The following is a 22,265-nucleotide window of genomic DNA, read 5'->3' as shown; positions in this document are numbered from 1 at the left end:
CCTCCAGCTCTTTGGGGTAGGACGGGGATGCCCTCCACCACCCAGCCTGGCTGCAGCATCAGGGCATCCCCCTGTGCGGCCAATTCCCCCTTCTTCCCCCCCCCATCCTGGTGCACACCTTGATTTTTTTTCTTGTCCCCAGAGAGTGCTGGGACCAGCAGATGGCACCGGGGGTACCGCAGCATCCCTCCTGGCAGGGGGATGGAGGTGACCCCGGGAGCCAAGGGGTGGCACAGGGCAAGGGAAGGGCTGATCCTGCCCCGCGGCTGGCACAGGGCCACACCGGCACCCGGGGGACACGGAGGCACCTCTGTCTGCAGGGCTGCGGACGGAGGGTGGCCGCTGTCGAGGCCGCGTCCTGGGGCCTGGCTCACCTTCAGGTTCTGAAACTCCTTCTCCTCCTCCTTGAGCACCTCGAGCTGCTTCAGCACCGAGTCCTGCTGGAACTCCCCCCGGTCCATCTAGGAAAGGAGGCAACCGGGCGTGAGCACCCCTAGCCCCGCTCCCGGGGGTGACTCCAGGAAAGACTTGCCCAGGGCCACCCCAGCAGGGCAGCGTCAGCACCTCTGCACAGCTGATGCTCTGCTCACAAGTTGCTTTCTTCCCCTCCGGCCAGGACCGAAAAGGCTGAGCTGATGCAGAAGGTGAATTATTCACAACCGTTGTGGCTGTGAATTGCTGACTGTGACACCCCTGTCCAAAACAACCCCCAAAATGTCTTTATTTATTTATTTATTTATTTTCTCCTCCTTTCCCATCCTTTCCTCCTAACCTGAATTTGGCTGCTAGACAACAACTCAGAAAAAAAATAAAATCCCAGATGGGTTTTGGCATGTCCTTAATGCCATAATTAATGTGAAAGCCTTGATTTTTTTTTTTTTCTTAAATTCTTGACTTTGGCTTCTCTCAAAAGATTTGAGGCCCGGAGGCTTTACCCGGCCTTGCTGGGACTGGTGCCGGCAGGGACCGGTCAGGAGCCGACACCTTGGGGTTGATTTCTGCTCGCTGCTGCTCTCGGGATGGATGCTGCCGCCTGGGCGCACCGGCCTCACCAGGGCAGCCCGCTCCTCCCCGCATCATTACTTCTTCTTTTGAAGGCTGACCGCGACTGGGGGCAATGTATGCATTAATTAGAATACGACTTTAATTATCCGTACTTCAGGAAGGTGGGTCTGTGCAGACGCTGAATAATTATCGGCCAACCTCTCAGCTGCCTTTTAGCTCTGCCCGCACGGATCGCGCGGCTCTGGCTCGTAGAGGTGCCGAGCCCCGGCCCGCTCGCAGACCCAGGGCCGCACAGCCGGCCTGCCCGACTCCTCCGTCTGTGCCTGCTCTTTTTTTTTTTTCCTCTCTTTTCCCTTTTTAAAATGGTAAGTGCTTGTGGAAATTCACCCTACAGCGTTTTCTGTTCATCTTCTGAAAGCCTTTGATATGGCTATTAAATGCAATAAATTGAAGTACCTGAGTTTTTCTGGGAAAAAAAAAAAAAAAAAAAAAAAGGCAAGCTTGTAAGAGCCATTGATTTAGTAGGGTAAACACACGTGTCACCAAGCACGAAACTCAGGGCGGCTGAACCTGCAGCAGGAGGGGCCCCTAAATCCCTGCAGCCTGTAGGACGTCTGCAGGAGGCTGCACGTGGCCGTACAGACCGTGCCCAAAGGATTTCCCAGGTCCCCGCTGGAGAAACCCCTTCTCCTCCCACATTTTGCTAGGGTTTGGTGGTGACGGGGGGCTGGAGCGGGGCAGGACAGCACGCCCGCCAAGGCAAGGTCCCACTGCTGCCTTGCAACACCAAAGTCGCGTGGTGGCAGGGGTTTGCCGGGGTCTTCTAAGGCATTTCATGGTGCCTCTTGCCATGGTGACTTGGGGCGCCCGTGGAGCCCGTTGGGGACCTGTCCGTGCCCAGGGCTGGGGGTGCTGGGGGCCCCCCCCGGGGTGCGGGGCTGCAGTGAGCCCCTGCACCATCAGAGGGCACTGGGTCCCCGCGCAGCACGCGCAGCCGTTCATTTCTAATTCCCAAATTAAGCCATTCATTAACGTGACCTTTATTAAAGCCCGCGCCACGGCTTAGCTCAATGCAATCTCACGCTGTCAATTAGCGGGCAGCGGGGCGCTCGTTTGCGTTCCTTCCTCTCCTTTTGATCCCTGGGTAAACAGAGAGCTCGGGAGTGCCTGACCACGCTCATCTCCATCCCGACATCCGACGGGCACCGGCCAGGCCCGTGCTGCTCCGGGTCGGCCGGGAAATCAGCCAGAGACAGGCACGAGCCCTCGCCTTTCTCCATCCTCGGCTGGCAAAGCTCAAGCACGACCCTTTAACCCAGACCTGGGCAGGAACAGGCAGCTCCTTCCCAGCTCGCCCAAAGCGAGTGTCTTTTGCTGCATCTTTTTATTTTATTTTATTTTATTTTTTATTTTTTTTCCCTGCTAAATGGCTTCTGTATCTTCTCCATCCCTCTGAGTACAAAAGGGCATCTGCTGCGGAGTGGGCAGCGCTCGGAGTGCTGCGTGACTATCGAATGCCACCCGAGCTGCTGTACATAACTAGCTTGTTAATGAGGAGGCTCCTCAGTCAAACAGGTGGCTACACGTCAATACGCAGAGTGGGGACAAAAGTTAACTCCATCACCGCTATTAATAAGGATTCTGAATGCACAGACAGCAGGGGAGGAGGAGGGTAGAGAAGAATGGCCAAAGCAGAGCAGGACACGGGGGCACCAGCTGGGTCCCCATTTCCAGTGGGTCCCATCCGTGCCCGGGGCAGGGCAGAGCTGGGCTTGAGTCCTTCCCAAGTGCCGACGAGGGCCCAGCCACCCTGTGCCACCTGCAGGCTTTGTCTGGTGCCCGGCTGCCCTCCTGACAAAGCCACCAATATGCTGCCGTCCTTCGGCCGCCCTGCTGCCGTGCCGATGGCTGGTGACAACGCTGCGCGGAGCCTTGTTGGAGCTGAGTGCCTGCCAGCCCCTTCCTGCCAGTGCTGCTCGACTCAAGGGCATGGCCAGATCCCGGGGACAGCGTGCCAGCTCCTAATGCCGCCTGGCAGCACCGGGTGCCAGCAGCCTTCAGCATCCCAAGACCAGGGTGCTGCGCTTACCCTCTCCCCCTCCCCAAAGCCTCACCGGTCCCTCTGGACCCACGTGGCTGCGGGGTGCGATGCACGGCATCCGTAATCATTTCGTGCCTCAGTTTCCCTTGCTGCAAAAGACGCCCCACTGCAAAGCAACATACCAGGTTTGCTACGCTGGTTCCTACAGCCATCAAGGTGACTCCTCAAGGCCGTGCAAGGCAGAGAAATGATTCTTAAATATTAAAATCCCAGGCTGCTCCCTTTGCTGGCAAACCCGCCTCGCTCACCAGGCTGGGTGTGCTCCAGCACCGCGCTGCCTAATCCTCCGCATGCTGAAGCTCTCCCTCATTTAGCTCCGCAAAATGAAGCCGCTTTCATCTGGGATGGTGAATTCAACAGACCGGATATTAAATTCTTTGCTTTCATTACGGGAGACAATATGTTTTTAAAACGGGTCTCCCTGCGGAGCCCCCAGCTGGGTCCCAGCACAGAGGCAGGCGATGAACCTGTCCGTCCAGGCTGGCGCGAGCCCTGCCTTGGGGGGCACCCCCCCTCCTTGCTCTGGGTTTAATTATAATGTTTCCTGCTTGTTGGGTAATTGGATGACACTCAGGCTTACTTTGAAACTTGCACAGGTCAAACCCTAACGGAGGCAAGGGACGCTGCTTAACAGATTCCTGAGATGGCAACTTCGGCTGCTGCCGGTGGGGAAACAAGCAGAGGAATGAACAAACCCTGCTGGGATTTCTGAGCTGATCAGCCCGTCCCTGCCAGCCCGGTGCTGCTGGTGCTTCCCAGTGCGCCGTGGCGCTGGCCGTGGGGTGCCTGAAGCATTTCTTGGGGAGAAAGGCAGAGGCACGATGCCCTGGCAGCTGGGCTGCGGGTAGAAATGAATCTTGCCCTTAAATTTCTGTTTTTTTTTTTTTTTTTTTTTTCTCTTCGACGTGGACCTGAGCTGACCTCCTGAGCCAAGGATGTGTGCGCTGGTGGCTGCGGGTGTGACCAAAGTGGGGATTTGTCCCATGGAGCAGGAGGATGGGGACACAAAGTAAGTGGAGCAAGGAGAAGGCCACCGGCCTGGTTCTGTTGTTTTCACCATTCTGCCTCCAAAGCGATGCCTGGGCCCACCTGGCTGCACCGGACCCCGCTTGATTTGGGATGCTCTTGTGTGTCGGTCCCTTTGGGCTCAGCTCTGTTATGCGTATCCCTGGCAGCAGGGACGTCTCATCCCGCACCTTCAGCCCCATTTCACAGGCGGGGAAACTGAGGCACAGCCCCTAGTCCGCCAGAAGTAGCAACCCCGTCACCGAGCCCTGACAGCGGATGAGGCTGAACCGCATCGGAGCTGACGGTGCCTCGCTCCTCTGCTGCCCCTCAGCGCGGCCAGGCAGCGGCGGAGCCGAACCGGTGTGCTGCCGCCGGGCACCCTGGCACGTCGGGGCTGAACGGGACAAGAGACAAAGCTGCCGCTGCAGAAGGCGTGCTTTTTTTTTTTTTTTTTCTGGGATCACACGTGTTAACGGGAGCTCTTGCCCGAAGCTTCTGGTGGCTGCTTGCTTGCTGGCCTCTTTGGGCTGGCAGCCTTCCTCCGTCTGAGGGGGGGGGGGCTGTGCTGAGACAACGTGAACATATGCAAATCAGACAGCATGACGTGTCTCCTAAGGTGTTAATGAATTTACAGATGCATGAATAATTATTTGTGAAAAGCACAGAGCACTGTGGAGGTCACAGATGGCTGCAGAATAACAAATGCAATAACGATTTTCAGGAAAAACTAGGGGGAAAAAAAAAGAAGAGTCGCTCTGCAGCCCCAAACACTTCAGCAGAGCAAAGCCCCATCCATGCCACAGCTGCACCTCCACTCCCGCAGGGTATGGGACTGGGGAAGGGGCTGATGTGGAGCTGCCTTTCATTAACATCTGCATTAATGATCGCGCTGCGCCAGCGCCTGGTGTGCTAATGCAGTTCGCAGTTGATATTAAATTGCAAGGTGTTAGGAACATTGTTGAGGGCAAGGAGATAATTTCAGGTTCCACCGTGGGCAGGAAATATCCCGGTGAGCTCAGGAGATGCAAACGAAGGAGCAGCAGGGGCCACGGTGCTGGTGCAGGGAGGAGGGAGAGCAGGAGGGGATGGGGTGAGCAAGCAGGGCGCTGCAGCGCGTTGCCGCCGCTCCTGCCAGAGGGGTCTCGTCACCCACCGCTCGTTAGTGGGTGAGTTGTGCAACTTCATGTGCCGGTGACAAACGCGGAGCCCGGTCAGGAAGCTGCGCAGCACCTGGGCCGGGGCAGCTCACGGCCCGAGGAGGCTGCTCCCGGCAGCGAGCAGAGGGAGCAGGGCGAGCACCCGAGCAGGGAAGGGAATCTGGGGAGTGTTTGCTGGGGGTGCTCTTGCCGAGGGCAGACGAGGACAGGGAGGCTCCGGTCCATGCAGTGGAGGGGTTTCGATGTCTTCTCACCTCTGGGGATGTCCCGGTCAGTGCCAAACCCACACAGAAACTCAGCATCAGGCTCAGAGACTTTAGGCCGTCTCTTCCAGCCTGTTGGACGATGTTGCTCTGACAGGGCAACATCAGCTCATGTGAGCTTTCAGCTCATGTGTCTCCAGGAAAAGCCCCTGGTTTTGGCCATGAGAGTGGGGAAATCTCCTCCTCCCCGCAGTCCAGCAGCCAGACACGCTCACTGCTACGCTCTGTCATTTTGTACCTCACCGTGCTCGATTTTGCCTGCCTTGGTTGCGCTCAGATAGCTCAAATACAGCATGCTGCAACCAAATCACCTCTCAGAAATCTTTCTGATGAGCTAAAACACATGAGCTCTCTAAACCTCTCCCTGTAAGGCATTTTTTCCTGCTATCAAATCAATGTTGTCATTTTTTTCTGCACCATTTCCATCCTGCCAGCATCCTTATTGAAACGTGCTCAGTGCCGTGCCGCGTTGCTCCGGTACCAACCTCATCAAGGGCACACGTGGATGCAGAATCGCCGTCTGGCTCTGGCAAATGAGCCAAGCAAGCGCTGCACCCTGCTCGCCCCCGCAGTGTCCTGCAGGCTCAGATCCTGTCCCTGGCCTCCCATCACCATCCTCATTCCCATTTACCGCTCGTCACTGGTAAGTGTCACTCATCTGTCTTCTCTGCTGAGGCTTCCAGCGTGTTGATGGAGCAGCAATTGGGCAAATTCGAGCATTTGAGCAGGATTTAAGCAAATCTCAGCCCTTCCTTTGGAAGCTCCCCGACAGCGCTGTACAGATGGTGACACAGGGTCCCACGCAGAGGAAACTCCTTATTCCCCATCATCTCTGCAGCACGGTCCGAAACCAAAGCCCAGCCTGCTCTGCCCTTCTGCTGAGCAAAGCTGCTTGGCTGATCTAAAAAGGACCCCCCACAACTTTGCAGACCCCTTTCCTTCTTCCCTGCCTGGAAAGCAGAGATCCCACTTGCAGAGGTCACCTCTGCCTCTGCTGGTCCCTCCTGGGCAAAGCCCCTCTGAGGATGAAGCTCCCAGCACAGAAACCTCTGTGCTTGGCTGGCGGGCTCCATCTCCTCCTGCATCCTCGCTTGCTGTACATGTGCACTGCCCAGCAGGGCATAGCGATGCTTACAACTGCTGCCCCAAAATCCAGAGGGCAAAAAGAACCCAGCAGCCTAGAAAGCAGCCCCCGCTCTCTTCAGCCCTTTCTCCCTCTCACATCTGCTCTTTTCTCTGACCTTTTACAGCTTCCTGGCTTTCTTTGGCTCGGCTCTCCTCGTCATTTGTTCGGCTTGTATTTGTCACCTACGACATGACACCAGCAGGCAGCAGGTCGGCCTCGGATGTGGAGAACAGAGGTGCTGGCAGTGAGGGGAGCAGCCCTCTCACTGCCCGTGGGGATATGCCAGTCCTGGGCCGAAGCTGAACTCACCGTGGGGATGAATTTCCTGCTCATCAGCACCCTCCCCTGCCACTTCCCCAGCGGCAAATCCACGCCACGCTGGGCTGGCCACACACCGCTGGGTTAGCAGTCTGCAAACCACTGTCTGCACGTGCTGCTTTTGCACTTATTAATATCTCAAACGTATCCAGGAGAGTGCCGTTCGTGCTGGCTAATTACTTTATTATTATCCTGTGTTCACCTACTGTGTGCCTGCTTGCAGTTTGCAGCACTTCCCCCCGCGCGAGGTGGCAAACTTGCTTTGCAATTAGCCCCACGGGCAGCTGGGCTGCTGCAATCAGCCTCAGCCCGTCCGTGCTCCTCATTAGCAAAGTTTCACCTGAGGAGCTTTTACTGCATGGTACCTCAAGAGGAAGGTTTTTGGATGAGCATCTTTGCCCAGAGAGGGGATTATGGCGCCGCACTGCGTGTGCCTGCGCTCGTTACCATCAAACCCGTTAATTGCTTGCGGGGAGGGGAAGGAAACCCTTACCATCAGCTGCTTGATCGTGGGGTGCTCCTCCGTCTCCCTGCCTGAGGCTGGCTCCTTGTGCACAATCTCCACGCGGATATCGTTCTTGGCAGAGACCACACCTTTCAGATCTGGGCAAAGAGGGAGACGGAGAGGGAGAGGGGTTAATGAACGCAGCCGTGCTCAGCACCCCCAGGGACCGGTCTCAGTGCACCCCTAACCCCAGCTCAGCGAGTGCATCCAAGACTGGGGAGAGCGATGCCGGACTACCACAGGGTGCAGGCGTGTGAAACTTTCCCCAGCAGGGAGCTCAGATTTCTAGTTTAACTCCCGTGGGAGCTTGGTTAGTCTCTGCTGGGCCGCATCGGGAGCCTGGGCTGCTCAAGCAGTCAGGGGATGTTTGTCCAGACTGATGGTCTACAGCTCGAGGAGCACACAAACCACTCCCGAGGGGCCCAACAGCTCTTCCCGTGCACTGGGAAGCCCCTGAGAAAAGCCTTGGGGAGCAGCCACCAAAGGGAAAGGCCAAGCAATTAACAAAGACGAGGCCAGGGCTCTGGGAGAGATGACAAAACCGCCCCGGCCGCTGCACCAAGCAGCCTGTTTTCATGCAGGGCAAGGGGAAGATAGAAAGTGTGTGGAGAGACTCTGGCTTCCCTGAAGGTGTCAGGCATGCTTTGAAGAAGTCATTTTAGAAAAATTAAACCAAAGACGGCGAGCAGCGGGAAAAGAAACGGCCGTGCGGATCTGAGATGAAAAGCAGAGATGGATGCAAATCCGAGCAGCAAGATGCCAGCAGCTTGTGGCTTTGACGCGGGCGCTCGGGCCCTGGGTGCCACGCTGGGCTCCTGCTGCACCACCCCTCCTGGCCCCAAGGGGCCTTGGGGCTTTCGGATCCACCACGGCGTACGCAGCTGGCCCCTGCCTTGGGGCTCCATCCTTGGGCTCCATCTTCTCCCCTTGGCATCCCTCAGCCTCGGTGCCTGCAGCCCTGCTGCCACCCGCGGGCACCTCCAGGCTGCGGGGCTTTACTGGCAGGTCTTTATTGCTCTTTGCTGTGGCTCCTTATTTCTTTCTTTATTTTGGCTGGGATGACATTCCTGGTACGGGAGCCTCCATATTTAATCACAAGGAAAAGCTAATTACTGTCTTGCACATCCTCCCCCAAGAGTGTTCCCCCTTAAATAACTCTGGGCTGTTATGCCACCGAAGATACAACAACAGATGTGCCATAAAGTCTTTTTTCCTTTCTTTTCCAGAAAACAAACAGCCCCCAGGCTCGGTCTGTCTGTGCTTGCTGCCGCTTTGCTCTCCCCAAAGCTGGGGTCGCCTCCCCCGTGCCACGGGCGGTGCAGGAGGTGCCTTCCCCGAGTCACTGCTGGGTCACCTTGTCCCCTCCGCGGGGAGCCACAGGCTGCGGGCTTTGTTTGCCGGCTGCTGCTTTAAACGATGCCACCGCGCTCTCGTATTTGTCCTGGGAGACAAATCTGCAGTCATCCAGGTAGGAAATGAGTCCCTTGCCCTGCATCAAAGCGCTCTGCTGGGCCCATCAGTCCTCAGCTGGTCTCTGTGATACCTCTGCAGGTGTCACGCCGCTAAGTCCTCACCTCCCCTTCCCGGCACGTGGCCAGAGCTCCCCACGGGTACCGGCCGCAGCGTCGCGTGCGCGATCCCCCCAGTGCAAACACTCCGGCAGCATCTGCAAAAATTGCACACCCCAGCAAGTCCTGCCCTGCCCGCTGAGGGGGGTGCAGGATGAGTCCCTCCAGGGCTGGCCGGGGAGGTGGGAGCTGGGCAGCCCAGCACCCCCTGCTGAAGACCTCCCCGGGGGGAGCTGCACTGGAACCACGGTGGAGGAAAGGGGCTCGGAGCACTGCCACGCCACCACGTCCCCGGTTCCCTCTTCCCCATGTTCATGCTCCCATCACTGGGGAGGAAAATGCCTTCTATTCCTGATTCAGCCTGGGAATCTCCCAGGGCCATTTTCAAACAAGCTCGTGGAAGGACGAGCGCCGCTTTGTCCCCCAAAGCCCTTCCCTTCCTCTGCGTGCATCCAGCCTGTGAGTGACCGCTGCCTGAAACCGCCGGCGATGGCTCCCAGAGCTGGCACGTGCACCACGTCTCTGATCTGTTGTCATGGCATTCGCGTTACGCCGTGTGTCCTGCAAAGGGCCCCGCACCATCTGGTTACAGCCAAAAAGGGGGATATAATGAACCGCATGCTCTGAGCACCGCAGGGTGCGCGTGTCCGCACCGCGGGGAGAGCACGGCCGATTGCAGCCGAGCACTGACGTGGTAACACGGCTTGGCCTCCTCTTCCAGGCACTCGAATTGCCCATCATTGTTGAATGAGCTCAGCAAAACTGAATTGGCAAGGTCCTAGCATCACTGCTGCCCGTCAGCAACCCTTCCCAAAAAAAGCAAGATTAATGACGGGCCAGGTTTTAATTTGTTAATACTTGCACAAGTTGCTAATGCAGTCTGCAAGAGCTCAAAACGTGGGGAATTGAACAGGGAGAGGCATCGTTACTGCTCTTAAAATTAAACACATCTCTGCTGTGGGAGGCTGTGCATTTGTACCCAAACCCAGGAGGAGCCAGGGCTCTTTGATTGCTTTGCAAATGACGGGGAGAAAGAGAAGGGGAAAGCAAGGGAAGAAAACCCACTCTGTTTCCTGCATGCGTCTCCCAGGCTGGGAGCATCGTCCAGCACCGCGCGCTCTGTCCCGCTGCCCGAGATGCTCCGGATGCTCGCACTGCTCTCCCTCATGGTTCCAGGCCTTTTCAGTTAGCCAACAATCGTCCTTTAATTTCCTGGTTTCTTTTTAATGAGGCAACATGATGCCGCTCTGCTTACCTCTCCTTCCCTCTGCCTGCGTCTCTAACGTCCCTTTAGCTTGGACTCCCACCGCAGCTGGGCGTCGAAAACCGCGTGTCCCATGCAACACCCCTCAGCTGCCCGTAATTCCCCACCCAGAAATACACACTTTATGTCAGCAAATGCACTTGAAATAGAAGCAGAACGAAGAAGGTGCAGCCCGAGGAGGCTTTTCAGCAGTGGCCTGGCACACCGGGGCGCAGGGAACGTCTCCCTCCTGGACAGCTGATGGCTCCGGGCTGCTCAGAGCGGGTCTGGCACCAGCCCTTTGCCTCCAGTGGGTGGGATTTGCGTTCGCCCCGCACTTACTTCGCTGAGAGCGGGCGCAGCAGAAGGCGACGATGGTGGCCATCAGCACCAGGAATGCCACGCCGGCCCCCACGGCCACTCCGATGATCACCGCCATCGGCACCGACTCTGCAAGAGGAAGGAGAGGGCGGCTGACGCCGTGCCGAAGGCAGTGGGGTGGCTCTCCCCCTCTGGCGAGCCCCCCCCCGGATATTGGCAAGTGGCTCAGTGGTGAACCTGGGGGAGGGTTTTGGGTCCTTCCCCGCTCCCCCCGCAGCTCTGCATCCCTTGTCCCTGCGTGGCACCGTCTGGGGAAAGGGACCGAGCCTGGCTCGCTCCCCCAGCCCCAGCTTGCTGCTGCTGGCAATGGGATGGGGAGGCGAGACCTGGTGCCGCCGCGCTCCCTTGGTCCAGGGAGCAAAGCTCATAGCTCTGCCACTGCCGTGTGCTGCAGTTCGGGCAGGCTCTGACCTCTCTGTGCCTCAGTTTCCCCTGGGTGGAGGGAGGAGGAGGGAGCCAGAAGAGCTAATTGCGTTCAGTAGTGCCACATGGCTCAATGAATGAACAGCTATCTCTAAAGGGCTGTGGATGGAAAGTGCAAAAGAAGCCAGCCTGTTAATATTATTGAGAAAGAGAAATGGCATCAGAGCCGGCTGGGAGAGAGGTTACAGAGCAGGGCTGGTGAAATACAGGGGGACGGAGACCAGGCACCGTGCCCGCCTGCCAGAGGTGACAGCTCAGCTCTGCGGAGCAGTGCTGGAAGGTGCTGGCCGTAAAGTGTCTGGGGATGGATTAACCCAAGCGCCATCCGTCACGGCCTCTGCCTGCTTCGCATCCCAGCCTCTTGCCTCCTCCCTCGGCTTAGCAAGTTTGGGAGGGAAGGAGGGAGGGAAGGCAGCCCACAGGGGGTGGGCAGGGCCTCCCACCCCACAGCCTGGGGGCAGGGGTTGCTGCTCGCCGCCTCCCGCCTGCGGCAACTTCACCGCTGGGCTCCCAGCAGGGATTTCAGGTGCAGCCCAGCCAGCAAAGCGGATTTATTTGCACGGATCCAGGCTCGTGAGGTGTGCAGGGAGGGGAGGTATGAACTCACACCGATGGCGGAGGGTCGGGTGCTCAGCCCACGAGCTGTGCTCCCTCCCTGCTCGGTGCCGCCAGGCGCTCTGCCTGCTCTCGGGGTGGCTGCCAGCACCGGCACCAGGTACCGCAGATTGCCTTCACCACCTGCCTCACTCAGAGACCTCCCCGAAAGCAGCAGATGCCTACAGGGCCCCTTTTCCTGTTATTTCTAAGCACCCCTTGGCCTCTTGTGAACCCGCTACTGCCCCAAAAGGGGGAACCCTTTCCATCGCAGCCGGGTGAGCCCGCAGGAGCCATAACCTACCTAGTGGGGGGTTAAATCTGTGCCCTGAATCACACCTAAGGTGGCACACATGGTGCCTGGCAAAGCAAGGGCTTTCATCCACCCGCTGCCCTCGATCAGTGTGAGACCAGAGCATCCTCCCTGCTTTGGGGAGCTTTAGGAGGCAGGAGAGGGGTCAGGAAGCACAGCGTGTCCTGCTCTGAGCTGCTCCCTCCCATGGCAGCGAGCTGCTCCAGCCCGTGAGGGAGCATCGACGGCTGAGCGTGCCCTCGCCACCCTCCGGCCTGCCTCCAGCGCAGGCTTTCTGCTTGGCCCCTCTGCCTTGTGGAAGGATGGGGTGAATTTCGGGAATGGGGGGAGGTGGTCTGGCAAAGCGAAGCCCAGCGGCTTGCTGGGGGACAGAGCTGGGTGATGAGGAAAGCATTTCATACTGTCCTTCGGGGTGGAGCTGGTGGGGAGAAATGGGAGAAATGAGCTCGTCTGGCCACCTGGAGGCACGGAGAGGACACCAGCCGCCCTTCTGCTGAGACCACTGGGACTTTCTGGGCGGCAGGTAAGGCGCCCTCTCACTTTTTGACCACAAATTCACCCAGGACCTGATCTCAGCACCCTGATGGGTCTGAGCCCTATCTTGAGAACTGCCGAGTGACAAAAAACCACGCTGCTTGAAGTGAGGCTCTTCTGCTCGCACTTGGTCTAGAAGGAGCCTTTCGTCTTCCCTGCAGAGCTTGTTTAAAGTGATGAAATTTGTGGTTTATACTGAGGCTTTTCAGTTTTTATCTCACTCATGAACTTTCTGCTGGGCCTGCCTGTTTCTGGATTTGTCACTTGTCACCGCGGCTGGGCCAACAGTAGCGTGGCTCCGGCAGCACTTGTTCTGCTCCCTGGTCAGCCCCCCCAGCCTGCTGACCGCTCACCGCCACTGCAGGGCAAGAGTTTCCCTGGGGCCCCCAGGTGCTCTGCGAGCCCAGGCTCGATCCGCAGATCCCCAAGGCGCCCATCCCCAAACCCTCGTCCTACAAGACACCAGCTGACTCGCAGCAAGAAGCCTTTGGGCCTTTCTTCTCCTGGTAGCCCGATGCCGCCTGCCAGGTGGTGCTCCTGACAGAGGGGGTAACTTGCTGCAGGATTTTGGCAGGTTTTTTTTTTTTTTTTTTTTTTTTTCTGCCTTGGCTCTCCCAGGGAGATGTGGGGCAAAAGGGTGAGGGGGCAGGAGGTGAGCAGAGAGCTTACTGGCTCTCGGCTTTAGGGCACAGGATCTGCAATTCAGAGCTGAGCGAGCATGAGCAGTGATGGTGAATGATGCCACTTGAGGATGATGGAGAATCATGCAGGGGATGGGGCGGGGAAGGTGCCTGAGGCTCTGCTGGGCTGCAAAAAATGTGACTGCAAAGGGCCAGAGGCAGGGCCCAGTGGCTGTGATGGCAAACCAGAGCCCAGAGACAACAGCAGCGTGACCCTCCCAGCAAGCTGAGCAAAGCTGATGTCTGCAGACAAGCCTGGAAACTTGCAATTCCCCCTCTGGCTCGCCCCATAACAGCATTTATGCGATCCCTTTAGATGCAAAACATGGCTGCGTAACATTATCCCCCTCTCAGCGGCTGGGTGCTGGGGCACAGAGAGGCAGGGCGGCTCGCCGGGGTGCACGGAGCCGAGCGGAGACCGGAGCGCCCCGCTCGCCAGCCCCTGCCCGCACTGCCCTGCACCTTCCCTAGGCCCTGCCTGCCCTGCTGGGGGGAGGACGCCGGGTCCTCAGGCGTGGTAACGGCTGGGGACAGTTCACATTCACCGTCAGCTCAGGATTTCCGTACCTGCTTGAATACCAGCTCCTGATTTCATTTCCGTACCTGTTTGAAAATAAAGCAAGTGTCCACAGCCGTGCACAGCCCAAGCGCCCATGCCAGCCTTGGGAGCGCTTCCTGCTCCCAGCGCAGGTCCCCCTGAAGGGGATGTCCTCTGCCACCCCACAGAGTCCCCTGCCTGGGGCAGGGACGTCCCCTTGCAGCAACACCCAGGTCTGGGGGCTCAGGCGCTGCCCGGGACCCCAGCTGGCGGCCGAGAGCTCCCGCCGGCTGGCAGCCGACCTGGAAAAACCACTGGCTCTGTTTGCATTGGAAGAAGCCCAAGGCTAATTTTAAGGGGTTCATTTAGCTCTGATTTAATCTGGACGGCAGCCTTGCCTATAAATCACAGCTTAATGAGAACAATCCACCTGCCTGCCCTGGCATTTAATAAAACAGAAGAGGACTGGAGTCCCTCCAGGAGCTAAGTGTTCCTTGCCATGGAGAGCCCCGAGCCTGGAAATCCCCCGGCCACCCCAGAAATCCCCCGAGGGCAGTGGGGTTCGGCAGGAGCATCTGTTCCCATCTCTCTATGAATATAAATGATCCTGCAGGCTGCGGCAGGGGCATCGCCTTGGGCTGTGGGGCAGGGAGCAAGGGGTGCAGGACTGGACCATGCTGTCCAGCATCAGCAAGTGGAGCTACGCTGGGTGGCAGCGGCTTTGCAGGGCTTTTCCCACCTCCTGCCCCTCTGCCAGGAGCTGGTACCCTAAGGATGCAATCCGACACGGCTGGAGTGCTTTCTCCATCCTTCCTAGCTTCCTCTTTGACATCCCAAGGGCTTTTCGGAGCACATCCTGCCTCTCGCGGTATCTCCCCGCTCTTGCAGCCCGGCCGGGTGCTAACCTCCGGCAGCCCCCCGCCAGCGATGCCCACCTTGCTCTTTGAGCCGGATGATCTCCGTGTCGGAGCCGAAGCTGTTCCAGGCAGTGCAGTTGTAAATGGTTTGGAAGTCGGCCCGGACGATGTTGCTGATGGTCAGCGTGGAGATGACGCCCTCGTCTGTGCTGACTGTCTCCACCGTGTAGCGCCCGGAGGTCCCAGACTCCAGGACGTTCTCCTTCCAGGACCAAGCCTGCCAAGCAAGAGTGGGGTCAGCCTGGGGCAGGTGCTTCGCCCACCTGCCGGGCACCCTACGGCACAGACAAGCCCCACGGGTCGCTGCTCAGAGGGTGCTACTCACAATCCGGTCTGGCGGAGGGGTGCTGCGGATGAAGCACTTGATCTGCCCTTTCTGGCCGTGCAGGGCGTGCTGTGTCTGCGTGCTGGAGATGATGGGGGGCCCTGCAAGAGAGAGGAGAGGAACGCTGGCTTCACACACGGGCAGCTGGCGATGCAGTGCGCTGCTGACAGCCGGAGGTGGCAGAGCTGCCAAAGGGCACCGGGCACGGGGAAGGACAGAGGAGCAGCTCCCTCACCTCCCGTGGTGCGCTCAGGGCACGGCTCATGGCACAGAGGGGGCTTTGCTTTAAAGCACTGCTGTTTTTTTTTTTTTTTTTTTTTTTTTTCCGGCAAAGAGCCCTAAAAGCAGTAGGGTGTCCCTATCTCTGCTGCCGCATCCCTGGTATTGGACTCGAGCACTCAGTGGAAATCTCCTTGGCAAACCTGGCTGCTTGCACCAGGAGCCAAGCAAGAGCCCAGCTCACGTGGTGTTCCCCTCCTGTGAGTTTTTTAAGCACAATTAGACTAATTGCTCCCCAGGGGCTTAAGGAAGCAGTAGGGGGGTAGGAAGTGACAATCACTACAATTACCCCAAAACCCCAACCTGCATTTTTTAATGCACTGCAGGTAGATGTGTGTTTTTACTCTGAGGTCCATAGATGGGTGGCTCCTTGGGTGTGATGCAAGGACGGTGAGAGCACAGGGGTGTGCTGACGGGGCATGCTCAGCCCCAAGGGAATCGTCTGTGTCCCTCCTTGGTGGAAGAAGGTTGGGAGAAAAGAGGTGGGAGATGAGAGCGGGCTTGGAGGGCATTACCCGGAGGGAGCAGCAGCAGAACTGCAATCCTAATTGCTCTTTATTAGCCTCCTTAATTACAGCAGATTTGCACTTCTATGAGTGGCTTTCTGCTGGCATCAAGGTGGGATGCAGGCAGGGAAAGCGAGGCGGCAGGGGCTGCCAGCCCTCCCCATGCCCTGGCTTGGCTGGTTGGGTGCTGGTTGTGGGCTGTGGCCTTGTTTGTCAGCCTGTCCCTGAGGTTATCAGCAAGCACCAGCATCTCATCAACCCCCCCCGGACGCAGGTGTCTGGAGTGACGCTGGCCATGTGCAAACACTCTGCAAATGCTCTCGGGCTCTGTCTGAGCAATCCCGAGTGGAAGAGCTGTGGCAAGAGTGGTGACAGGAGCCCGCACAGGGAGGCCAGTGCAGTGCAGGATCAGGCAGAGCCTTGTCCCGAGCCCAGGTCTCCGTTCAGTCAGGGTGGGACAGCTCACAGTGCTTGTTCTCGCTCCCATCCATCAGTCCTTTGTGGATTTGCAAAACATTTCCCTTTTTTTTTTTTTGTTTTGGACCCTGTGGCTGATGTGTTCCTCTAAGAAAGTCTCAGCGTGTGGGGTAAAGTGGTGAGAAACAGATTTGTCCTGGGCATTCCTGTCCTGTGCCCCTTTTTATCTGTAAAAAAAATGACATTTCGTTGCTGCTTTCTGCCCAAATGGTCTTCTCAAAGAGGTTCTTCTTGGCACACGCTCTCCTTTATCCACCTCCGAAAACCTTAGAGGGGCTGGCCTGGGTCTCTGGAGAGTCTGCCTTACCCCTTGCTTTGCCAAGATTTTAACAAATCCCTTGGGGCTTTGGCGGCTTCTGTCAACACGCAGCAGGACCCCGCCATACACCAGGGGCGGCACAGGGCGCGTGGTGTAAAACTCCTGGCTCCCTCACCTCGTGCTAGGTGACGCTGCTCACCTACACTGACGGCTGATGAACCCACAGCCAACGGTACCAAAAGCAGTGATGGGGTCTGTATGCCTAAATTAATAAAAAAAGCTGTCTTCTTTCTATTTCAGTCATTGCATGTTACTTACAAATTCTGTGAGTGCTCCAAGACTGGGTGACACTAGAGAAAAATGGCTTAATAATCATAAAAAGGATCATTTTCCCCAAGGAGAGTGGATTTTAAATGGCACAAATGCCAACGGCTTTGGGTTTTATTATTGCTTGAGGAGTTCAGAGTCAAAGGCTTATCATCACGATAATAGCAGATGACTAAAGACCATTTGTGAGATGAACATGCCCGGGAATAATAGCACAGAGCTGCAGCCTCGTCGCGTTCGTGGCTGGTGTTTGATTCTCCACTGGGCTCTGGCTCCCTGTGAAAGCTGCCAGTCCCTGGCTTGGCATGGAGCTGAGCTCAAGACTGCCTGCCGGCAAGGAAAGGCTTTAAACAATGTTGCTATGGATATAAATGGCGGAGCTATTGGTTGCGGTTATTTTTAGCGTGCCGGTGCCAATTTGTTTGCGCCATCCTGGAGGCACACACAAAGGAGAAGGCGGCTTGCTGGCTCAGGAGCATCGCAGGATGGCCGTGACTTCTCCATCCTGCTCGAGCCCATGCGAGCCGAGCCCTCCCAGTGCTGAAAATGGTTTGATGGGAAGCGTGGCTTGGTCCTGCAAAGCCTCATGGCCAGGAGAATGGAGCGGCTTTGGCATGCGCGGGGCTGGAAGTCAGGCTGCTGCTGATTTATTGCAGTGCCACAAGCTCCTTGCTGCCTTCTTGCCTCTGTTGCTCCAGCCCTGCCAAACACAGCCCGTTTGCACAATCCTCCTGCCCACTAGCGAGGCTCTGAATCCTATCTGCATCCTTTCACGCTCGTGGCCTTGTTCCCCGCTCCTGGGGGAAGGTGGCTCCGTGCTGCTGTGGCCGTTCTGGGAGCGGGTGCGGGTGCAGCCGGGCCAGGCTGGTGGGCTCAGGGTGCGTAGCTGGGTGGTGGGATCAAGCTGGGTGGGACGGAGCCCCACCGTCTGCGTCCCTGTGCTTCAGGACGGACCGACCCGCCAGGCTGTGCCGCCAGCCCAGACACTTCCAGATCCCTAACCTGACCGTGACGAATCCCAGACTATGGGGAGAGGCACCCGATGGTCTCGAGACAATTGCATCACCCACTGGATTTAAAATCACGTGAAAATAGGAGGCGTTCAACTTCCCCTCTCAAATCGTAGTGCAAATGGCTTTCAGAAGGTTTCATTAGCAGGATTGGATGTGCCGTGCCGTGAGATGCTCCGTTAGATGCGCTGTGCTGTGCTGACGGGGGCTGCAGATGCTCCTGGCCCCGGGACGGGCACCACACCTGGGGACAGAGCTCCAGGGCTCTTCTCCTTGCCTGGAGGGTCAGGAGCCCACGGCGGCCCTGAGGCATGCGGCTGTCCCCTGGGGGTTGCAGCAGCCCCTGCCAGCAGGAAGGGGTGCTCCCGAGGGGCTGCCCCACGCCGTGCACCACGAGCGGCCCCCAGCCCGCCGGGCGCCTCGCTCCGCGCTCACGGCAGGCAGCGCCTGGTAGGTGCCGGGAAAGGAGCAGGTTCTTTGTTTGGGCTAATTTGTTGCTTTGTTTTCTGCAAGCTATTTTAATTGTAATTAAAACCCAGCAGCCGGCAGGGAAGGAGCATGCAGGCGTCGAGGATCTGAGTGGAAGTCGAGGGAGTGGTTGGGTTTCAGCACCCCGCTGCGTTGCCCTTGGCTTCCCTCCCTAGCATTATCTGCATTCAGAATTAACGCTGTGCCACTTCCCTGCTTATTTTCCTCTCTTTGTGACAGTGAGCGGGGACTGAAGCCTGCCAGTTTGTCACGCAGGTGAGAGATGATGCAAAATTCATTCTCTGTTTATACCATTTGCAGCCCGCCCGGCTCCTTCCCTTCATGCAGGACACATCCAGGCTGCAATTCGTAACCGGCTGCTGCGGGGTCCTGGCCAGGGCGCCCTCAGCCTGCAGGGCTCTGGGGTGCTTCCCAATTCCCCGGCGTGGTGAGGGAAGGGCCCGCTCTTGGCACTGTGCCGGGCCAGCCCCATGCAGCCACGGGGGGTTCGTGGCACTCTTTGCTCCCTTGGGTGCTCCGAGCGAGTGATTATGCTGCCAGCCTCAGATCCAGGCTCAATTCCCAGCTCTCTAGCTGTACAACAGAGACAACAGCGCTCTCCGACCTTGCAAGGGTTTTGCAAGATAAATCTATTAAAGATTTAAAACGCCAGCTCCCAGCTACTCAATAACCCCCCGTTGATAATACGGAACCAAGTGGGTCTTAGCTAATGTTTTTTTTTTTTTCTTTAACCCATGAATCTCCACGGAAATCAGTGCAACCCCCAAACTGCTTGTGCTGCCCACAGGGCTGGAGCCTCCCTGATCCCACCCCTACAGGATTTGTTCCCCAAGGGACTATCCAAGGGGGTGATTCCACATGCACCGCCGCAAGCTGGTGAGAACACCGGGAGGAATAGCAAGAGGGAAGCCAGAGGTACCGTTGACAGTGAGCGTCACCTCGCGTTCCCCTGCGCCGACCCGCGGCACCACGGCTCGGCACACGTACTTCCCGGCGTCTTCCTGGCGGACGGACTTGAGCGTCAGCTTGTTCTCATTGCTCAGGACCTGGAAGAGAGGAGGGGGCTGCTTTCAGGGTGGGCGATGGGAAGTCGAGCAGGAGATGTGGGTTACAAGCTCAAGGCAGCTCAGGGAAAACGGGGATAAGTGCAGTTTTAAATGGCGTGGAAATAGCGCTGCTGTTGACAAAGGAATAAGGGAACTACCAAGTCTGGGGGGAAATACAAGTCCTGATCCATTCACCTGAATTCTTACAAGCTCCACTTTCGCAAGAAGTCCCACAAGAGCTCAAGACACAAGAGAAAAGCTTTGGTGCTGTTTCCTGGGAAAGCTTTGGCCCAGCCGCCTTGTAACCAGGAGCAGAAAAGCCTTGCAGAGAAGCGTGCTCCACACTCGCAGTTCCATGTTTGCAGGGGCCAGGCCTCATTCAGGTGCAATTTCAACCCCAGAAGTGATGGGGGGGGGGGGGCAACCTGGAGAGCTGGCAGCCCCCTGGATGGCCAGGAAATTTGGGCTGGGTGTGGTGAGCCCCAGCTGCATGGAGCAGACCGGCTGCAGCCTGGTGATCAGCCACCCTGCCCTCCTGCCCCAGCCATGCAATCAGCAGATTCGTGAAACCCTGGCAAGTGCTGAAGCAGAGGTATCTGGCTGAGGCCATCAGCAGAATCCCTGCACTGGTGGCATTTAAAAGATGTGGCTTTTGAGCAAGTGCTTCCAATTCCCATGCTGGAAATGCATGCCCCGGGGGCTAACTCCTCCTGCTTGCTCTCCTCTCCCAGCACTTTGCAGGCGTGCAGGCTGGGGCCAGCCCCTCACCTCCCCATCCTCCCCAAACGCTGCAAAGTGCTCATGGCCAAGGGCTGAGCTGGAGCTGCTCATCTTCAGTGCGGGCAGAGCAGACACAGCCTGCGAATGCAAATGTTCCTTGGGAAAGCGCTCTTCCTGTGCTCAGCGGGAGTGCAACAAGGCAGCAAATGATCTGGGTGACCCTGCAGCAAGGAAAAGGGGACCCGGCAGTGGTCAGAGCCTCAGATCCCATCTGAGCCCACTGGTTTAGCACTGGTTATGCAGATACCCATGCAAACGACTCCAGATTTGCAGATCTCTGGAGCAAAGGCCTTGCTTGGCCTCATCCTCTCTTCCATCTCTGATTTGTTTCCTTCCTGGAAAGGAGAAGGAAGGGTGGGAATCCTGTGGCAGGCTGAAAGTGGAGGGGCTGGAGAAGAGCAGCCCTGACCCCACACCTGACAGCCAGGGCTGTGAGCTGGGGGGGTTACAAAGCAGCACCTCCTGCCGGCCTCCCCAGGGCTGATGGAGGTAGCTCTGCTGAACAGCACCAGCGGCTCTGCTGTGCTAAACCAGCTGGTCCTGAGCCCCGAGGCTCCAAGCCAGCATAGTTTGGCCACGTGGAAGGGGAGAAGGCAGCGCTGCATGCTGACGGACAGGCCCTGGGGCACAGCTGGGGCTGGGCAGGGTCAGGAAGCCCCCGTCCCCCCATACACGGCTCCTTCCACTGCTCTGTGAGTTCCAGCAGCTTCGAGAAAATGAAATAGCAGCTTATGGCGTGAGGGCACTGCCTGCCTTCAAATAATGGTAACAACCGAGAGAAACAACAGCCACAGCCGAGGGATGGGAAGCCACCCAGGGATTACGGACCCAGTGGGATTCCTTAGCTAACTCAAGCTATCAGCTCTCCCAAGTCTGTGATTGCTTCCCGGGAGATATCCTTCTCGGAGGTCATGGTGGTTTGGGAAAAGCACGCCGGCAGTGAAGGCAGGCGACTGCCTCATGCACGCATGCAGCATTGGTGATGCCCGCTCTGCACGCCAGGAGCGGAGGCGCGGAGGCACAGCCCGTGCACCTCACCCGGCACTGCCTCATTGCTTTCGGCACGCATCTGCCTGGATGAAGCTGAAAGATACTTTCAGACACAAGGCTGCGTGCCCCTCACAGGTGGGTTTCACTCCTCAGCCCTGCTTTAGCTTAACGGGCTCTGCTCAGCCCTCTTGTTGGTAAAGCGGGGATCAGAGCCTCTCGCGCCTCCCTGAGCTGCGGTTAGTATTTGCAAAGCTCGTTACACTTCTCAGGACAAACAGGACGTGGAGAAGCCTTCCAGGCCAGACCCAAGTGAGCAGAGTTGAGCACATCGGGATGGGGTCTCCTGGTCTTGCCTCCTGAGCCCTGAGCAATGTCACGCTGGCCCTGCCAGGAGCACGGCTGTGGTCCCCGCATGGCGCTCAGTACAGAGCGCTGCCAGAGCAAGGGTGAGTGATGCTCTGCCCTCTGCTTAATCCTGGTTCAGTCCAGCCTCTGCAAACCCACCCTGTGGGCAATGACCCCAGGACGGGGCGGCAGTGATGGCACCCTGGCAGAGCTCCGGCTGCCCCTTTGCCCTTCCCACCCGGGTGCCCCGCCAGCCTCGTGCCCCCAGCGCCCCGGCAGCGACTCTCACCACGCCTGAGCCCCGCTTCATCCAGACGATGGTGAGGGAGGGGTTCCCCGTCCAGGCGCAGTTGAAGACGGCGTCTGAGCCCAGGTCGACGAGGAGGGACTGCGGTTCTGTCGCCATCCTGGGCCCGACTGTGCAGAGGAGACCGGCGTTACCCCCGGCGAGGGGCTGTGCCACGCGGAAGCCCCCAAAGCACAGAGGTCTCGGTGCCGCAAGAAGCAGGGGAAGGTCTCCACACACCCACAGGCCACAGCCATGTAAAGCCCCCAAGTGCAGCGCATCCGAGACAGGAGCTTGCTGCAGTCCTGGCACGGCCAAGTGCCCGAGGAGCCCCCAGGGCTGTGCAAGGCAGGAGGAGAGCATGGCCCCACCAAAAGAGCCTTTACAAAGCCAGAGCTGCAAGGGAGCCCAGCGAGTCCCGGTCGCCCTGGGCCTTCTGGAGCTGCCCCAGGAAGCTCACATCCCCTTCCCG

The 22,265-nt window shown here is 58.0% G+C and overlaps 1 protein-coding gene across 5 annotated transcripts in view; it reads right to left on the bottom strand.

Annotated features, from left to right (window-relative positions):
- KIRREL3 (kirre like nephrin family adhesion molecule 3) overlaps window positions 1–22,265 on the bottom strand; it is a 317,031-nt gene that overhangs the window by 731 nt on the left and 294,035 nt on the right. For 3 of the 5 annotated variants that reach the window (XM_066981245.1, XM_066981247.1, XM_013188637.3), the window contains 8 exons: window positions 21,797–21,924; window positions 19,266–19,392; window positions 15,000–15,100; window positions 14,693–14,891; window positions 13,787–13,822; window positions 10,637–10,744; window positions 7,472–7,581; window positions 375–461 (listed from right to left, as the gene is read on the bottom strand). In XM_066981245.1, the coding sequence (XP_066837346.1) occupies window positions 375–461; window positions 7,472–7,581; window positions 10,637–10,744; window positions 13,787–13,822; window positions 14,693–14,891; window positions 15,000–15,100; window positions 19,266–19,392; window positions 21,797–21,924 (896 nt within the window). Of the gene's footprint in view, window positions 1–374; window positions 462–4,944; window positions 5,528–7,471; window positions 7,582–10,636; window positions 10,745–13,786; window positions 13,823–14,692; window positions 14,892–14,999; window positions 15,101–19,265; window positions 19,393–21,796; window positions 21,925–22,265 lie in introns of those variants that run through there. The other 2 variants (XM_066981248.1, XM_066981246.1) reach the window with 2 other exon arrangements.

Source organism: Anser cygnoides, chromosome 21 (genome assembly GCF_040182565.1).
Source record: "Anser cygnoides isolate HZ-2024a breed goose chromosome 21, Taihu_goose_T2T_genome, whole genome shotgun sequence".
Classification (NCBI taxonomy): Eukaryota; Metazoa; Chordata; class Aves; order Anseriformes; family Anatidae; genus Anser; species Anser cygnoides.
This window is presented reverse-complemented; position numbering and strand designations above follow the sequence as displayed.